The sequence below is a fragment of the Corella eumyota genome, chromosome 7 (genome assembly GCF_963082875.1).
Source record: "Corella eumyota chromosome 7, kaCorEumy4.1, whole genome shotgun sequence".
Classification (NCBI taxonomy): domain Eukaryota; kingdom Metazoa; phylum Chordata; class Ascidiacea; order Phlebobranchia; family Corellidae; genus Corella; species Corella eumyota.
In genome coordinates this window covers 2,997,860-3,016,927 of record NC_137496.1, presented here as the reverse complement: position 1 = coordinate 3,016,927, position 19,068 = coordinate 2,997,860, and the positions used below count along the sequence as shown (strand labels likewise).

The following is a 19,068-nucleotide window of genomic DNA, read 5'->3' as shown; positions in this document are numbered from 1 at the left end:
TGGTTTCATGTTACGCTCTATACGCTAACATAAATCATTATACTACTCTTACTACATAAATGTTATTGCTGGCCTGTTTCATGTAATTGACCCTTAGCAATAGGTATTACAAGTTGATTAAACATTACAGTAATAAACTTTGTGAACTTTGGACGGGTATTTATAATGAATACGGTCATAATCAATTAGTTTTGTTTGGTTTCCTGCACCTTTTATTTTTAAAATAGTAGTTTTTGCCTACGTTATATGAATATAATATTTATTTTTAAACTAGTCCTTGCTTTTGGGCTGTACTGTTAACAAATCTGAACTTAAATACGATAAATCTTTCTTTTTATCAAGTAAATATTTGTAAAGGATTGAGTTGACACACAACGGCATCGTCGCTGGTTATTCGTTAACCCGACTTGATTTAGCATTAACCTGGGTATTAGACACGCATGGTAACTAAACGAATATCCTTTTCTTACTGCAATAGTCCAAAAAGAACACGACGAATATTAACATACAAAACCTCAAGGCATTTTTCGTGCGGTCTGGTCTGAATCGAAGCATAGCGGGTATATAGGCAAAAGATTGATGTTTCTTTGCCGAGTTATTCTTTTCTAATCAAACCACCAAAAAGAAAATAATCAATTAAAAACACTTTTTATTGCCTAATGCGTTTTTAAACAACTGTTTTTCTTAAATTTAGTAATAATTTTTGTCAAATTTTTTATTTGTTAAACAGCTACATTTAATATAGTTTACGCTACGGGTGAGCGCTCAGTAACTAATGACTAACAGCAACTTGTCTCAGTTTTAAAAACAAATTTAATTCCATATATTGAACAGAAAAATGTCGCACTCAGGACGAGTTTACGCCGAAAAACATGTCAAATCATTATGGGATCAGATATGCGACGGTAATTTTATGTAATCTGTAAATACTTTTTTCTAAAAGCTTCTAGTAAATGCAGAAATTCTAACGATTTATTTTATAGAATTTGCTGCACAAAAAGCTGACTTAGAAGAGTTGGACATCGATGACAATTCATCCGTTGCAACTGACGTCACGCAGTATTCTGCACGACGTCACACACCAGTAGTTTACGGAAAAATGGTTCACCAAACACCAGTTGGTAATATTTTTTTGTATTAAACCATAACACCAGACTTTTATCATTTTTAATTATTTTTTGCACAGATGCTGATGCAGCTTCAGATTTTGACCCAGCATTAAGTCACCCTGCTGCAATTGGGTTAACAATGTTGACCAAACCAAGTCCTCCTTCCACCCCCGAACCAATCCCTCCCCCTGACCCCAAAACTTGTAAGTTTTTACCAAAATTAATATTTCTAATACTCTAACAAATCCGCAATTTTCTTATTATTTTCAATGTTAATATCTTTTTGCACGCTTTGTCCCTAGTAGTGTAGACCCTTACCTTTACTACGTAATTTGTCGCTTTTTGCGCTAAAATAAATTGTGAGTAGTGTAACGTTTTCTGCAGTTTTTACGTTTACCTATTTCGTAAACTACTAATCTCGCACCAAGTTTAGTATACAACAAATTTATTTACATGACGATTATCAACACAATCGAGAAACTAAACACAATCGTTCATTACCCCACCTTATACAAATCATTTTCCACCGTTAAACTTACAATTCACATGATAACCTACAGGAATAAGTACCCACGTGAATAACGTGACTAAGGACATAACAAGTAACAGTAAGCAATAAAATGGCAGATTTGTTCCAATAGATGCAAGGTAGTGCAAGACAAAGCATGCTTTAGAATGTTTATTTAAAAACACTTATTTTATATTATATAGGCACACCACGCCAATATTTAGAATCTTATGTTTTTCCAACCCTTCTCCCTGCTATGATGGAAATGCTGAACCAAGCTAAAAAAGAACAATGTTTTGAGGTAAACTACACCCTTAACAAGCATCATAAATGACTTTATATCTTAATTAACATTTTTAAAATTGCTTTTTTTGTCACTACAGAGAAAAAGATTTCGATTTAACGGCTGCGACTTTCTCACCAAATACTTATACCAGTAAGTACATAATTATATTCATATTTTTTTGTATTGTCTTACATGTAAATTACATGAATTTAGAAACCACCCAGACACGAAGAAAGTCGAATCAAGAAAAAAAATTGAACTTCTTGAAATTCCGTTTGTAAAGACTTGGAATGATGAACAGTAAGCAATTACTACCTTTGTATGTATAGGTTTAATAGTCATAACAAACTTTATATGCAAAGTTTAATTTATGAACTTATTTATGTAATCTTTAGCCCAAGAGATCCTCTGCCTTTATCATTACAATGGACAGAAGAAGAGGCTGCTCTTAAAATCCAATCATATTATCGAGGTCATCAGGTAACTAAACTCACCTACCAGTCTTGTGAGAACTTAACTTACGTTGTTTAATTCTTGAGGTGCGGGTAGGTGCTGAGGTTAGTGAGCTAAGGAAATGGCAGAAGGAGTGGAGAGAGAAAAATAGAAATATTAGAGACAAAGTTGATCAGTTTTGGGACGACCAAGAATCGAGGGGTAAAAATTTACTTGAAATAATTTACTTCTACATACATTTCTTTATTTGTAAACAAATGCATGTATTAGAAGCCCTATATTATTTTTTTTGCTAGGGCGAAGGACTCCCAGTGGAAAAAAGTGACGAAAACGAGCCCTATTTTCAAAAAAACAACTTTTATTTAACGATCACTATAATAAAAAAACATTATCATTTTTAAAGTCGATGCAATTTCTAAAAAAATATATAAAGGGGGCAGCTCGGTACTTATAAAACATTGTCAGAATTTTTTTATCTTCCACGAAGATCCCTCATTTTTCCAACAAAAACCGTTTCCACGATTTCAGCACATCGGACAATTTTAGAGTCAGCTCCATTGAACTGACGACAGTTGTCGAAAATCAATGAAACATCACCAACAAGTTCAGATAGTTTAATGTAATATTTGCAATGCAAACGTTTCATAACAGTTTGCAAATCTGGTTAAAAGGTTATTTGTTATCTGTTTTGTGATTTCAAATGTTTTATTTAAATAAAATATACTCTCTAAGTTAAGATATGAACGAAAAAGCAATCACTGAATGCTAGAACATAGGTCATTTAATATAAATGTCTTTGTAACATACCCATAGGTCTTTTAACAACTTTGTAGTATCCAGGAGCATCCTTCTCTCTCACCGGCTCCAAGAAAGGCCAAGCACTTTTATGGTTCTGAATACCAGCAATTTAAACATTTAAAACTTCTTTATAAACCTCAAATGTATATAAGCAATAGATATCATACCTGTAAATGTTTAACTATTTTGGTTAAATTTTGTAAGTCCCTGTCACTTAAAGCATTCTCCTGCGAGGCATCTCTCTGATTCTTCTTACACTTTGGACAAGTATAACTCTCGATCTTGGATGCCTCCTCTTCCAAGATCCCCACGCAAGCTCCATGATACCAATCCTGACACGCATCACATCCAATATAAAACCTAAAAATGTTGAAAATATTAAAAAAAAAATCAATTTTTTTTATGATGTAGAATATTTTCTACAAAGCAATTAGCTTACTGTGCATCATCGTAAGGTGTTCTACAAATGCAATATAGCTCTTGTTGGGGTTTGGTTTGTTCACAGTCTGTACAGCACCAGTTCTCCATGATTTTCGCTGTTTTTTCGGATATCCCGACACATTCACCATGGAACCAGTTCATGCATAAGTCACAACCAATATAAAACCTAAGCATTAAATCAAAGTACTTTTAAATATAACCATATATATAGCATAAGGAACCCAAATTAAAAAGGCTTCCTTAAACTTATACCCAAATCACTCTTCTATGAAGTGGGTACCTTTTCAAATAAGGGGAAATACCCATGTTACCCAATAAAGATATAACAAAATTTACCTTGAATCATCATATGGTGTTTTACAGATGCAGTACAGCTTTGTGGATGTTGAAATCATCCTTTTTTTCTTTGGAGGAGAATTAGAAGTTGCCGTGATTTTCTCGGCGGACACTGTTCGCTTCCTTGCTCTTTTTTGGACTTTTTTTGGGGACCTCTTCTTGTTGCTCTCTGTCAAAATACTCGTCAGAGCACTTCCAGTGGTCAGGTAGTTGCTCTTCCGGGAAGCAGGAGACGGTTTGGTCTCGATAAGGAAGTTAGGACGACGTTTCTTCAACTTAATTTTATCCTCATGCAGTTCATTCTTAAAAATTGATAATTAAAAAGTTGATTTACTATTTACAAAAAATTTTTAAATAACTTTAATAAAGTACTAACCTCGACCATCCAAGTTAAGTACTTTTCAGTAATTGTTTTTCTTTTCCTGATTTCTTGTTTAAGTTGATCCTGATGTCTTCTCAATGTGTGAACCAATCTACTATGCAACCTTTGCTGCGTTCTTGCCTGATTGAAAATCAATTTTAATAAAAATTTAGAAATTAAAAAAACCTGTATACAAATTTAAAATTTAAAAGTAGGTTTTAGAATTTTAGGCAATCTTGTTTTAATATACACAACTATTTAACCAGAAAAAATGAGATTAAAAGTTTGTGTAAAATAAATTTAATGTTGCAAGATGAAAAATTGAAACAGACAATTGTCAATAAGTCTGACACAGAGTGTAATCTTGCTTGAAAACAAATAACATAAAAAATTTAAATTTTTCTTACCTCGTCCATAGTCTCTTTCTTCCTCTTTAGTTGCTCCTCTTTGAGCTCCCTTCTTCTCCTCCTAGCTTCCAGCTCCTCCTTTCTCTCGATACGATCCAGCATTGACTTCATCACTTGCTGTACAACTGTTTTTCTAAAATTCAATTTTTTTTTAAATTACAACAAAATGATTTATTTTAGATATTTTAAAACCTAAAATTTTTTTAAAATAAATTCACATTTAGGTTTAAAATTACCTTTGAGCTTCTTCTCGAGACTCTTTAGGATGTCTTTTCTTGTGGATGATGTCTCTCCTTTTTTCTGCTCCACCAGTCTGTTTGTCACCAATTTGTAGAGTTCTAAAATTCACAAAAAAATATTTTTTATAGTTCTAGCTCAGTAGGAGAACCTTATGTAGCAAAGTCATGTGTTTAAACCAATACATCATTTCCTAATATATGAGACCTAACTTTACAATATCTACATACCTGCCACCCCATAATGGATCTTTATCAGTCATTAACCTTCTTACATCAGTGCTTCCTTGTTTAAGGATTTGTTGTTGTTTCTGTTGGAGTTGCTCCAATCTGTCTCTCAAACTTAGTGTTTTAAGGCTCGCCTCGTACTCTGGGGTTAGTTTTGCTGCCCCTGTTATTAAGTGACGAGCGGGGTTAACAGCCTGGGGTGGAGTCATAGTTTGTTGTGGGGTTGAAGGCGTTGCCTTGACGATCATAGGGGCAGGGGTTTCAGCTAAGAATTTTGTAAAAATTAAAAAAATGAAAACTAAAAAAAAAAATTTTAAATGAAAAACAATTTAAATATTTTAAATTAATAATAAACCGACCTTTTCCTGACAAGGCAGTGAGCAGAAACCTCCTTACATCGTTCCCAACCTTACATTGCATAAGTTGTTGTCCAGGGTTGGGGTTAATCTGAGCCCCAGGGGGAATTACTTGCAGCTGACCAATCCCTAAAAAATGGGGCAAAGGGAATTTATAAAAAAAAGTTTCAAAAGTCGTAAGGGTGAAAAAGGTTAAAAACTTAAAAACAATGCAAAAACAGAAATATTTAAGTGAATTTGCCTCTAAAAATATTAAACATTAATTAAATAACCACAAACTTAGTTAACAAATCACAAAAATAAGCTCACCAGGTGTCCCATCACTTAATGTCACAGATACTCGCACAATCGTCCCCATATTAACTTTCATTAACTTTGCCAACTGTGGAGCTGACAACTTGACCTGCATGTTTGTTGAACTTGAGTCCTTTACAAAAATGTCATTGTTAAAAAAGACAATAATTTACAACAATATTCATGATAAAATCTATACATAACAGAGCTTAATTGAATAAATATATATATTTATGCATGTTCAATTTATAGGCGTTATTAAAATGTATAATATATTGTTAATACAACATTTCCTAATATATGTTGGGATCATATCATAAGGGTTAAAGTAGAGCAAATGGGTATGGGCAATTTTGGTTATTAAAATTTACATATCATGTAATGTCTTGCAAATTGAATTGTCTTAATATACACAACTATTTAGCCAAAAAAAATGAGATTAAAAGTTTGTGTAAAATAAATTTAATGTTGCAAGATGAAAAATTGAAACAGACAATTGTCAATAAGTCTGACACAGAGTGTAATCTTGCTTGTAAAAACACATTTTTAAAACTTATTAATACCTGTACAACAGTAGGTACTATGTTTGAAATAATTTGAGGCTGGTTAGTTTGTGGAGTAGGTTGTAATCTAAAAAAAAATCATTTTTTAATTTCAATTTTTAGTCTTCCTACAAAAAAAAGTGACCAAGAAATTTAGGTAACAGTTTATTATTACTTTTACTAACTTATATAGTATCTACCTTATTGTGGGTATGTTACTACTGTTGTTAGCAATAATCTTGTTTCCAGATAAGATGTTACTAGTCTGCTTAGTTTGTACTATTTGCGGACCTATAAAACAGAAATCCCAACATTTTTTTTAATTTTAAAAATTTTGATTTGTTAAAATTAAAATAATTCTTACTTCGAAGGAGGAGTTGTCTTGGGACTACTTTGTTGCCCTGTACAATATACTGGGCACCGGTTTTGGCTTGAAAGAAAGTGTGTCCGCTACCGGTTTGAATGAGAGTTCCTCCTTGGGTTGGGGTTGATTTTAATCCCCCTAAAAACATTATGTCTATATTTTTCAACTTTGTTTTTTTTAGTAAAAACTATTTAGCAAATATTAAGCCCAATCCAAACTACTTAAGTCAACTTAAGACTTGGTTTAAGTAACATATGTAGCTTAATGTCCAGGTCACGAAGGTAGCCTTTCCACACCAAGAATAAAGTTCTACAAAAAATTGTCTTAATATACACAACTATTTAGCCAAAAAAATTGAATTAAAAGTTTGTGTAAAATAAATTTAATTTTGCAAGATGAAAAATTGAAACAGACAATTGTTAATAGGTCTGACACAGAGTGTAATCTTGCTTGAAAGAAAATTTTAAAATATTCTTTAAGAGACAACTAGCCCAAATTTATTTGAAATATTTAATTGGTATTTACCAGATGCTGATTTGAGTGGAATAATTTGTTGAGTTGGGGTTTGTGGATTGAACGTTATTTTGTGGGTACCTAAAAATATTAAAAAAATACCTTAAAATAAATTCTAAATAATGCAAGCAAAAATTTACATTAAAAAAAAATATATATATTTTAATACTTTTCTACTTTTTTTTGCTACATATATTAATACAAATTAATTAACATCGATTATAAAAAAAAATTTAATTAACCTGTTTTTCCAACATCTGATAACTTAATAAGAGAACTAGAATCACTTTGTAAACTGCTGTTATTCAGCACCTAAAAACAAAATCATTATTTAAATTTTTTTTATACAGATTTTTAATAATTGCATTTTCTAAATGCCCTAACAAATATTAAATTAATAATATTACCGGTTGTGGAGACATAGTTACTGGAGATGCTAGTAAGTTGCTATTATTTCTATGCAGGGCCGCAGCTTGTTTTAATAATGCAGTTGAAATAGTAACCTAAAAAAACAAAAAAAAATATAAATTTTTTTATCTAATTACAGAAAAATTTTTACTAAAGAATGCTCGTATAAATTTATAGAAAAATTTTAACAGCGTTTAAGTAAGGTATATGTAAGTAAATAATATGTTAGGTCACTATGGCAAAATATGGGTCATTTTGTATGTTTTAATATACACAACTATTTAATCAAAAAATGAGATTAAAAGTTTGTGTAAAATAAATTTAATGTTGCAAGATGAAAAATTGAAACAGACAATTGTTAATAAATCTGACACAGAGTGTAATCTTGCTTGAAAACAACATTTAACAATAAATTTTTAGTAAAGAAAAGAATAAAATTTAAGTTTTTTACTTACATGTTTAGTTTGTGTTGTTGTGTTAGGTACCAAAACCTGTTTGCTCGTATTTTGGATATTAACTCGAATCGGAGTTTTACTAATTGGAAACACTGTTGTTTGTTTGCCTGTAAACCTCTCTGCTGCCACCTGTGCCCGTTTTTGCTGCTCTCGGAACCTAAAAGAACGCATTAATTAAATTTTTTTATTTTTAAGAAAAAAATAACTGCATTTATACAAAAAATGTAACTTTAGTGTAATAGCATAAAAAAAAACTTTTAAATAAATATTGGTTAATTTTCACTTACATTGAGTCGAATTGTCGGATTTGCCATAACTCAACTAAATCTTCAGCCATCCAAACTTCCTCAACTTTCGGGGTTAAGTCCGCATCCTTCTTTGACCTTTCTCGAAGGCTCATAGGTCGTGACCTCTGTCGTAAACCTGACCTTGAAGAGGGGGTGTACACCTCACCTATGAAATAAAAAATTTAAAAAAAAAATTTATTTAACAAAATGAAAAAAGTTTTAATTTTTGAAAAAAATTTTACTTTGTGGAATTTCTTCATCTTCCTCCGTATTTGGCATCACTATTCTCCGGACATAGTACTCCGACTTCAATCCAGTGTTTCCCACATTTCTACGCTTCAGTAACTCGGTTGTAATAATACTTTCGTCCGTGTGGATCACATGGTAATTTTCACTAAAAAATTTTTTTTTTAAATTAGAATTTTTATAAAAAAATTAAATATTTCTAAAAAACACAAGTACTTACTCATGGGATGGTCTTGTGACTATTTCATCCCATCTCATGGAATGCCAAAGCATTTTAAGTAGGTAAGCAATAGAAGCTAAGGTGTTGCTATTCTGTAGTTTATATCTCCAGCAGGTTCCAATGGTTGGTCTTGCACAAGGATAAGGCCAAAATAACTCTAAAAAAATTTGCAAAATTATTAAACAAAATTTAAAGTTTTTTTTTTGTATATATCTTTATCCTCGATGTTGGAAAGTCGAATGCGCAACTTAAACATACAGTAACAACTGTAACTCCGACCCAGTCTCGAATTGCCTATAACAGTTTGGGATATTGTATAGATTATAATTGCCCCGTAGTTATGCTGCTGATTAAGTGCTGGCTCAGCAGGAGTTTATACCGTTTATAGCCCCTTACTCAAGGGCGCTACAGCATGAGAGCAGTGGGGATTGAACCCACGACCTCATGGTGGTGTAGCAAGTGTTCTTACCACTACACCACGCTGCCGGTCAAGTTAACTTTTTGTTTTAAATTTTTGCTTAGTGGGAATTGAACCCAGGACCTTTACCTAATGATGTAGGTGTTTTTTGAACATAGTGAAATCCAAATGGTTGCCAGGTCATGCCACCTCGTATTGCCATAAACCTTACACAATTTTTCGGCAATCTAAAAACGAATAACAAATAAATAAATATGTATAAAGTTTTTTTTATAAATTTCGAGTGTTAAAACTTTTGTTCTTATACCTGAATAAATTTCGTTTCTTGCCTTTTCCTGTTGTAAACTTCCAAGGCAGGGGCATCTTAACATAAAAATTTAAAATAAAAATATATTACTGAATTTAAATTAAATTGAAAATTTAAAAAAAAATTTGACTTGCATACCTTTACAACCGATTTCTTTTTTGGTAAGAGATTTGTTTTTAGTTTCCATGCCAACCTTGTCTCGACTTTCTCCTCAGAACTCTCACTCTTCGTTTCTCCTCCGACCTTTATCTTACTTCTAAACCTCCGAGAGATCTTGGATATGGAAGACCTTTCCACATCCCCAGATGTGCAGTCGACTTTTAGAGTGTCGTTTATTGATTCTTTTGAAGAACTTGTTGTTGTTGATTCAGATGTAGAAGCATTAACAGTCGGAGAAATGTTTTTAATTATTGTTGAAGTGGTTGTTGATGTTGTCGTGACTGTCGTAACAGTTTCTGTTGACAAATTGTTGTTTTCGCTGACTGTGACTTTCTTTGTTATGGTGTTTGTTTTTGTTGTTGTTGTCTCTATACTTTTCTCAATAACATCACTTGAATTTTCTGATATTCCATTACACATGATACTATCATTTATATCAACATCCATACCTTCAGTTTGTTTGTTATCAGGGTCTTTAATATCAGGTTTTAAGGGAACTTGATTGTCTGTGTTGTTAGAAATAACTTGAGTTGGTTTTGAAGGTGATTTGGGTGGTTGGTTTTCAATAGATTTATTATCATCGTTATTAGTAGTTTGATCTGGGTTTGAAGTATCAGGGGTAGTTATTTCAATAGGTTTATCATTCAGTTTTGGGGGGTCTACATCCATTGATGGTACCTCCTTTTCTTTGTGTTCTGTTGTAGTATAGGTTGAATCCTGGGGTGGTAAATTATTGACTTTTAAAACTTTTTTATTTTCCAAAATATCTTTAACCAAAACCTCTGATTGATTATCTTTAATTCTAGTGGAAGCAATGTTATTATCACCATTAAATTGGCCATTTGAAACTTTCAAAGTTTCAGGTAATGTATTGTCTATGTTATTAGGTTCTGGTTTACCTATAGCCATATCAGTTGTTTCTGGTAAACTAGAATTAGTATTTAAATTCTCAGTTTGCGGAGTTACTATTTTTGTGTCTGCATTTTGGCTCGAAACCTCATTTTCGGTTTCACCAGTATTGTCTTGTAATAAAATTTTGTTACATTTATCTATGATTTGTAGTTTTGTATTTTGATCAGTAGTTTTAATGTTTTTGGGTGTACTATCTTCCATGCTTTGGCTTATGGTTGTGCTTTTTGTTATGGGTTCAGTAAAAGTGGTTAAATTTTTTTCTAAATTTAAACTTTTTTCGTATTTGATGTTATCTTTGTCAGATTTCACTGAATTTTCTTTTTTCTTTTCTTCGCAGTCTGACACTTCTGTTTCTGACGCCGATATTGTCTCGTCATCTTCTGACTTTAAAGACTCCTTAGGACTACTAATGTCTGTTGGTTTTTCTTTGACAGCTAATTCCTTTTGTCGCAACACCTGATTCTTTTTTTCTTGTAGAATCCTAAAAAAAGCAAAAAATAAATTTTAAAATTTTAGTTTTTTTTTAATTTTAGTTTTTACCTATGAAATTTTAGCTAAATCTGTATCAAATTGAAGTGTATAAGTTAAGAAAAAAACTTACCTGTATTTAAGTAAGGAATCTAATTTCGAGGCTTTCCATTTTTTATTATAAACGCAACTTCGTTTTAACAAATGATTTGAAATATTAATCACATCTTCCAACTTTATCAAATTTTCTAATTCGAGTTTTAAATCAGCATCAGAAATTAATTTTTCTGGAATTTCTAAAATTTCTTGTTTTTCGGAATCTGCTTTAGTATCTTCGGGAATACTTTTTGTTGTGTCTTGTTTAATTTCGGAGTCTTGAAGAATAGAGATGTTTTTATTAGATAAATTGTCTTTACATTCAGTTGAATTTGTGTCACTGGCATCTTCAGTAACACTAGTATCCATTTTTATTTCAGTTGTATTTTCAGACACTTTGTTTTTAGTTTTCGTTTCAGAAATTTCTGCACCATCAGTTTCGGTGGTGTCAACATTTTTATCAATTTCCATATTTTCTTCAACTTTTTCTGATAATTGTGATTTGGGTGAATTTGTTGTTATGTCTTTAGGGTCACAATCATCACTATTATTATTAGAAGTTTGGGTTACTGATTTTTCTACCTCTATATTTTCTGAATTGTTTGTAATACTTTCCGTTGATTCCATTTTTTCTGCTGAAATAGTTGTTGATTCATCATCTTTTGTTGATTCAGTTTTTGTTTCCACATTTTTTGTTGCTTCTATTTTTGTTGATTCCATTTTTGCCTCGACATTTTCTGATGATTCCATTTTTGGTTCGACATTTTCTGATGATTCCATTTTTGGTTCGACATCATCTGTTGATTTAGCTTTAGTTTCAACATCTTTCGTTGATTCAGATTTTGTATCAGAATTTTCAATATTTTCTGTTGATTTTGTTTTAGTTTCAACACCTTCAGCATTAGGCTCAACAAGTTGAGGTGGTTTTGGTTTAGAGTTGCGGAGACAAAAAGTTGACGAAACCCACATCCACCCCCCATAACCCGTTACCCTGTACTCCTCACCCTTCATTTTCCAAACCTGAAAAAAATCAAAAAAATTAAAAAAAAAGCAAGTTCGGTTGGTAGCTAGCTGTTTAAAAGCCCATACTTGGTTTAAGGTATTCTACCTGCATGCTTTTAACAGGAAGGGGATATTTACACCACACAGCATTCATGTTTGCAATATCCTCTTCTACTTTAGCCCGAAACTTCTTCTTTTTCTCATAATCCTCTTTTTCAGCAACAGTCAAACGTCTCATCCTGAAATCACAAAGTTAAAAGAGGTAAAATATGAATAGTTTTGGCTATATCAATCAGTAGTGTTAATTGTACTTGTATAAACTCTTTATATACTTGTAGATTCTGAAAACTAGGCCTTAAACACCTTACCTGCACTGGCCCATAGACTCTTTCCACACTGCTCTCTTTGCACTGTCCTTAATTGCCATTTCAAGTATACCAAGCACAGCAGCAAAAGCTTTAGGCGATTGGTTTTGCAGTAACATGTGACCCCACATTTTCCTATACTGCTCCCATTTGCTGTGCATAAAACAGAGTGGAATTTGTTGCTCGAATTTGAACAGAGAGCACCTCAGAGTGTGGACAATTTCCTCCTTAAAAGTAAAGTATTTTAAAGTCAATTTTGTGAACTAAAAAATAAAATTTTTGTTATTTTTGACAGAATTTATTGTTTTAACCAAAATAAATTGACCGAGAATGATGTTATGTCAGAGAGAAGATTAAACTGTGTCAAACATTCATAATGTGTCTATTTCTTGCATTTAAATTCTCATCATTTTTCAATCATTGTCGGCTATAAAATAAGCCTTGGGTTCAATTCCCACCAATACAAAACATATATTTTCTTTTTAGCTTTATAGTCTAAACAAAAAGCATTTACCTGTGAGCCATATAGTTTCCCACCCCATTCAAACTCCACACTCCCGCTGAGTGAGAATTTATGTCCGATCTGCCTCTCCTTATCCTTTTCCTCCTTGTGTTGGTATTTGTTTAAAGCAAGTGGGTTCTCAACATAATGGTTCTTGTACTTTAGGAAGGCGTCATCCTCACCAAGCCTAAAAATAGTAAAGGGTTTAAATCCAGAGGTTAAGCCTTAGGATGTCTCTCATATTATATACTGTAACTTCATATATTTTAAACACTTGTGTTAACCTAGAATGCTATAAGATAGTTTGATTTAATGTACTTACTTGAATGGAGGTTTTTGTGGCTCAGGGACAGTTTCTTCAGTCGCTAAAGACAATTTTAAAAAAGTTTATATTTAAGTATTAAATAATAAAAATTGGCGTTAAAATTTTAAAAAAGTGTCAACCATTTGTTTACCTTCTGGTTTGAGAGCAGGTTTTACAAGATTTTGTTGGTTTTGAGCAGAATTATTTAAAACTTGGTTGTTTAATGGAAAACGCACAATCTTCTGCAACTTTGGACCTGCTCCACTAAATTGAAGCTTCCTGAGTTCTCGACTTTGCCTGCTTTCAACAGAATTCTGTGATAACAAAAAAGTTAAAAAGTTTTTAAATGCCAAAAACACTTTAATGCTTTTAGTACATTGATTAAGGCAAAAAAATAAAATCTATATTTGTTACTTACTGCAATTTTGATGTTTGGATTTTTTCGATTTAAAAACACAATTTTTTGTGGCCCCCCGGCTATAATTTTACCCCCAGGACCGACTGTGATCGGGGTTCTTTTTCCATTCTTGTTCAAAACAAATAAGTTTTTAAGAGTGGTTAGGTTTGGAGATGAAGTTGTCTTGACTTGAATGCTACCTCCAACTTTAAAAGCCTAAAAATAAGTTATCAATTAAGAACCACCACTTTAAAAAACATCAACCATATATATTTATATTTAAAATTTTCAATTTTTAAAACTACTTACTGAATTTGTTTTATTTATTCCCGCTGAGTTAATAATGGAGTCACATCTTTGTAGAGGAACGGAGATGTTAGCGAGTTTAATTCCAGGTAGTTTAGGTGGATTAGTTTGCAATTTCGAAGCATTTAAATTCGCCAAATTAATCGACTTCACTAACGGCGAGGAATTTAAAACAGTAGGAGAATCTAATTTTGTTGCAATAACAGAAGTAATAATTGATGTTGATTTTATAGGGGTAGAAGTAGGGGTATTATATGTAATGGTGTCAGTATTTGTTGAAGAAGACTCAACTGTATTGGGAATATTAGCTAAAGGTTCTAATTCTGTCTTGGAACTCGTTTCGCCACTGATAGAAATATTTTGGGTTTCTGTATTTTCTGTTGATGATAAAGTTATAGTGCTTTGAAGATTTTCTACTTTTGGAGAAGTTTTTGTTTCTGCCTGATCATTTAGATCCATAGTTGTTACAGTTTCTTTGTCTTCTGTTTTTGATGTTTGGTCATCAGCAATTTCGTCCTGAACGGGTAAAGTGTTTTCATCTTTACTTGGCATTTCTTCCACAGGATCTTCTTAAAAAAAACGTGTTCATAAGAAAAAGTTGACAAGGTTAATGAAAAAAAAAAAAAAAAAAAATCATACTCTATAATGTAGATTACATCTGTTTTTAATTTTACTAATTTAAAATTTTACTTATTTACCTGATTTTTTAAGTTTTTCTTCAACTGAAACGTCCACTTCCATTTTTTCATCTGTAATAATATTTGAGTTCTCAGATTTTATAGTAACTTTAACATCTGAATCATCTTTATTCTCAGTCTGTTTTTCTGTTTGAACATCATTGTCAGTTTCTTGTGTTTTTTCTATGGTTTTAGTTTCGATGTCCTCTGTTTTGATTACAGTTAGTTTTTCATCTATTTTATTATCATCTTGTTTTATTAAATCCTTATTTTCTGGGATTGAGTCAAGATCTTTTTCAGCATTTTTGTTGTACTCTTCCTCCTCTATTTTTTTCTCTTTTACCTCATCTTTTTTTTTTCTTTTTTCTTCTTCTTCTTTGGCTTCCTCTTCTTCAGCCTTTTTTCTTTTTTCCTCTTCTTCTCGCTTCTTTCTTTTTTCCTCTTCTTCTTTTACTTTTTTCTCCTCTGCGATTTTCTCATTTTCGATCATTTGCTTTGTTCGATCTACAGATAAAAACATAAATAAATTATAAAACTAATCTTTTCCATTTGACTAGTCAAAAACATTAAATTATCCTATACAAAAAATTGTACAGTTAATGTAAATTATACATATTTAAATCTGTTACCAAAAACTTCATCAATTCCTACCTTTAATGTTATCTATCACAGTTTTGCCTGGCCACTTCCCAGTATTAGTTAAAGACTCAGTGATGTAACATTGTCTAGGAACTTCATCAATAATATCTCTGATGGCTTCACACAAAGCAACTTCGTATTCATCAGGGTCTAGGTGGGAGAATATGTATTGGATTTCTGCACTTGTGGTGTAATACTTGGTGCCTTCTTTATCGTCACTGTATAAAAAAAATCTTTGAAAAAATTGGTTTGGTATAGTAACTTAACCACCAAAGGCTTTTAGAAGTCTGTATATTAAACACTATTTACCCTTTTTTTAAGAAATACTTTGTTATATGACAGAAGGTTATTTACCTCATGGTATATTAAAGAAGATATTTAGCCATCAAGACTGCCACAGTCTATAAATTGTAAATAGATAATTCTATATTAACTTAAACTTACACAATAAGTCTTCTAGCTAGAAACCAATACTTTCTCCCATGTCTGTCTACACCAAGAGCATCGTGTCTTAAATATTGTCCATGGAATTCTGTGTCGTTCTCACAGTTTGTGACGCCGTCCAATTTGTGAGAAACGCAAACCTCACATAACCATTCCTCATCTGGTACCTGGATATTACGAAAAATTAAAACCAGTGGACCAGCATGAACCAGCATTTACCAAAGAATGTTGTTAAATTTATAACAGTGTAAGTAAACTAAATATTAATATATCATATTATCAAATGATTATATAAATGATAAAATTTGAAAAATGTGACAAAAAAATTAACATTAAATACCTCTTTTAGTTTAGGATTACAGCAAGCAAGATGATATACGGCAGAGCAGGTTTCACAACATAATAAATCACCAAGTTTGTGACAAACTCTGCAGTGATCGTCGTACCTTATCGTCCCATCCATCATTAATTTATCACGGATTTTAGTGGTACCTATATATAGATTGGCTACCAACTCTAGCACCTAAAAATTAAAAAAAATAGTTTTATACCCATAATATTAAAGGTCTGGTAAAATCTTTTTAAATTCAAAATTAGTTACTGCATTTCTGATGGTTTTATGACATTTAAATTTATGTTACCTTTAGTTTGTCTTCCACATTAACACATGGGTACAAAGGATCCTCAAGAATCTTGGTAACATAACTAAATTCTGGTGAACTTCCCAGATATGCTTTTAAAACATCAGGCCATGTCAGATAGTCAATAAAGTAAAACACAGCATTTTGTGCATCTTTTTGATCCTGGGGGACAAAGGTGTTGTTAAGTGTGTCTTCTTCTTTTAGGATTGATTTAAGCATCGCAATGTGGACCTGTTTACAAGAAAATAAAATGATTAAAATAAGTTTTTTTTAATTGTATATTGTCCATACTTCATATTTTTGGCAAAATGTAACTTGAAAATTAGTTTTAAAATTGTGGGAATAGTAAATAAAATTTTATAACAATAGATGCATTTTTCTACAAGCTATATTTACACTTTGAGTTAAACAGTTTATTTAAATTGAAACCCAAATACTTTAAAAGAAAATAATTAATATTTTATAAAATGTGCTGGTTGACAGGATACATCTTGCACCACAAAAATGCAAATGTGTTTATAACCAGCTGTAAATAAATGATCTTTCCTGCATGTAGGCCAACAATACCACTGCAAAGGTAATGCTGCATGCTACACAGGTTTGGTTCAATTTGGTAACTTTCGTTTAAGAATGGTGCTGCCGAAATAAACCATGCCATTTGTGGTGAGTGGTATTATTTTTACTTACCTCATTTATTAAAACAGAAGTATCGTTGCAAAGAAGAGCTGCACAGAAGTCTTCAAATATCATCGGTGATAAGCGTAAAATAGTTCGAAAATGTCTTAAAATCTAAAAAATTTTAATAGAAAATTAATTTGAAATTGCTTTAAAAATAGGTTTAGTATTACAGTAATATTAAGATAAAGCAAAAAATCTTCTTTAGTAAACTATTGTAATAAAAACTTATTAAAATTTGTCGGAAAAAAAAATTTAAAACACAATTGTTTTTTTACTTCATATATAGATAGTGCTTGTATAAGGAGCTTGTTGGGGATAAGAAGATCATCAGACGATGGAGGAAGCTCAAGTGGAGGATAATCCTTAATTTCTTCTTCCTCTACCTCCATCATAGTTGGGTATAACCTCCCTAGAAAACAAGAAAAATTTAAAATTTAATTTTTTCTACTTTGGTATAAATTAATATTTTGATTTTGAAAACATTTACATGGACATACCTGAATCAGAATGATTAAATAAATTGTCAGTCCAACCTTCGCTATCTGAATAATCATCTTTTGTTCCAGAATAAGAAGACATATTGTCCTAAAACAACAAAAAATACAACCATAATATAGCGAAAGTATATGTAAAAAAAAACCATTAAAATATTCTGTTAAGCAAACCTAAATTTAAGATTTTAGAATACAAGCAAACCCAAATTATAAAACAAGTAAATGTTATACAATATGTAACAACAGACAACAACACAATAGTTAATTATAATTAAGTATATATACTTGATAAACAACTTAAAAATTTTAAACAACCTTTAGACAAGTTTTTAGAACATTAAAAAATAGAAAAAATAATTTACTTCATCTTCATCTGGAGTTACATAGTCGACCTCAAACTCATCGTCCTTCTCCAAGACCATCTTAAATTTCTTGTTAGAGAAAGGACCCGGGGGTCTTCCTCTTGGTCTGCTCTTTTTCTTCTCATGTGGAATGCTTTTCCTGGGTCGTCCACGGGGCCGGGACAACACATTGGAGCGGGAATTATTTGGGGTCGAATTCGGGGTAGGGTTTGGGGTTGATGCCCGACTGCTACTATTACTAAAAATTAATTTTTTTTAATCCACGGTCTCAATCTATTACAATTTTTAAAATTTACTTATAAAAGTTATATTAAATTTAAAAATTCAATATGTTATATATAAATGATTGTTAAAATTCACCAACAAAAAAAGAAAAATATTGCACAAGATTTAAAAACTTCCAAAAAAGATTACCTAAAATATTTTCGTATCGCTAAAAAGCGCGGTAATAAATATTTCGCGTAAATAAAACGTTATTCGAATTTACAACGCTGGCTAACTAAACTTTCGTTCCTGTTGCTTATCTCAATTTTTAGAACTACTACGACTAACTTGTAAAAATCTAACAAGCACAGCTAACTGCCTAAAATTGGCGCAAAATCTTTAAAACATGGACTAACCTCGACCCAGGTTGACTTGTTGACACCCATCCCTCGGAATTTGTCAATTTTCGCAACTCCAAAAGCAGACGACCCTCTGCCGGTTCGTTTAAGACGTAATCTCGCAGTTTTCTGATCGACTTTCGTGGCATAATAACAATACAACAACAAAACAGTCACAAGCTGAAACTTGTAGCAAAATTGGACAAGTTTAATTTTGGAAGCAGTGAAGCCACCTAGCGTACACGCTGCTTTTTCCCTCCAATTATTTCGTTCAATGAGAATTTCGCCATTAACGTTTTCAGGTTGTCGTTATTCGAGGTCACGTGATAGGAAATAAAGCGACGCAGTGCTGCCAAACAATTATAGAAATTCAGAAACTGGAAAATGATCAAGACGCAAAAATCACAAAATTTGTAATTTGATATCTTTACTATATAAATAACTTTT

General features: G+C 31.7%; 2 protein-coding genes across 4 annotated transcripts; one reads left to right on the top strand and one right to left on the bottom strand.

Moving 5' to 3' along the window:
* Positions 1-780: 780 nt before the first annotated feature.
* Positions 781-2,842, top strand: LOC145760406 (IQ domain-containing protein K-like). Its single transcript, XM_082574290.1, has 9 exons — positions 781-905; positions 984-1,121; positions 1,187-1,312; positions 1,821-1,918; positions 2,001-2,053; positions 2,117-2,203; positions 2,299-2,383; positions 2,443-2,557; positions 2,653-2,842. Exons 1-9 carry the CDS (start codon positions 839-841, stop codon positions 2,679-2,681), a joined length of 798 nt encoding a protein of 265 aa, XP_082430416.1. The 5' UTR covers positions 781-838; the 3' UTR covers positions 2,682-2,842.
* On the bottom strand, positions 2,564-18,878 carry LOC145760376 (nucleosome-remodeling factor subunit BPTF-like). Of its 3 annotated transcripts, none has more exons than XM_082574245.1 (42): positions 18,640-18,878; positions 18,020-18,257; positions 17,661-17,748; positions 17,439-17,572; positions 17,173-17,274; positions 16,486-16,716; positions 16,185-16,367; positions 15,845-16,011; positions 15,413-15,618; positions 14,783-15,265; positions 14,088-14,653; positions 13,800-13,994; positions 13,533-13,695; positions 13,400-13,442; positions 13,090-13,264; positions 12,579-12,802; positions 12,317-12,449; positions 11,246-12,228; positions 9,712-11,125; positions 9,574-9,629; positions 9,396-9,493; positions 8,849-9,005; positions 8,625-8,776; positions 8,383-8,548; positions 8,096-8,252; positions 7,640-7,735; positions 7,475-7,544; positions 7,245-7,313; positions 6,720-6,857; positions 6,556-6,646; positions 6,377-6,443; positions 5,829-5,946; positions 5,523-5,648; positions 5,167-5,428; positions 4,936-5,037; positions 4,700-4,832; positions 4,308-4,433; positions 3,932-4,233; positions 3,594-3,761; positions 3,322-3,514; positions 3,164-3,248; positions 2,564-3,016 (listed from the first exon to the last, which is right to left on the bottom strand). In XM_082574245.1, exons 1-42 carry the CDS (start codon positions 18,768-18,770, stop codon positions 2,829-2,831), a joined length of 8,979 nt encoding a protein of 2,992 aa, XP_082430371.1. In that variant the 5' UTR covers positions 18,771-18,878; the 3' UTR covers positions 2,564-2,828. The 3 variants fall into 3 exon arrangements, with proteins under 3 accessions (XP_082430371.1, XP_082430372.1, XP_082430373.1); XM_082574246.1 differs by having other exon boundaries at positions 14,088-14,650; XM_082574247.1 differs by lacking the exon at positions 18,640-18,878 and adding an exon at positions 18,434-18,536.
* Between the last annotated feature and the right edge of the window lie 190 nt (positions 18,879-19,068).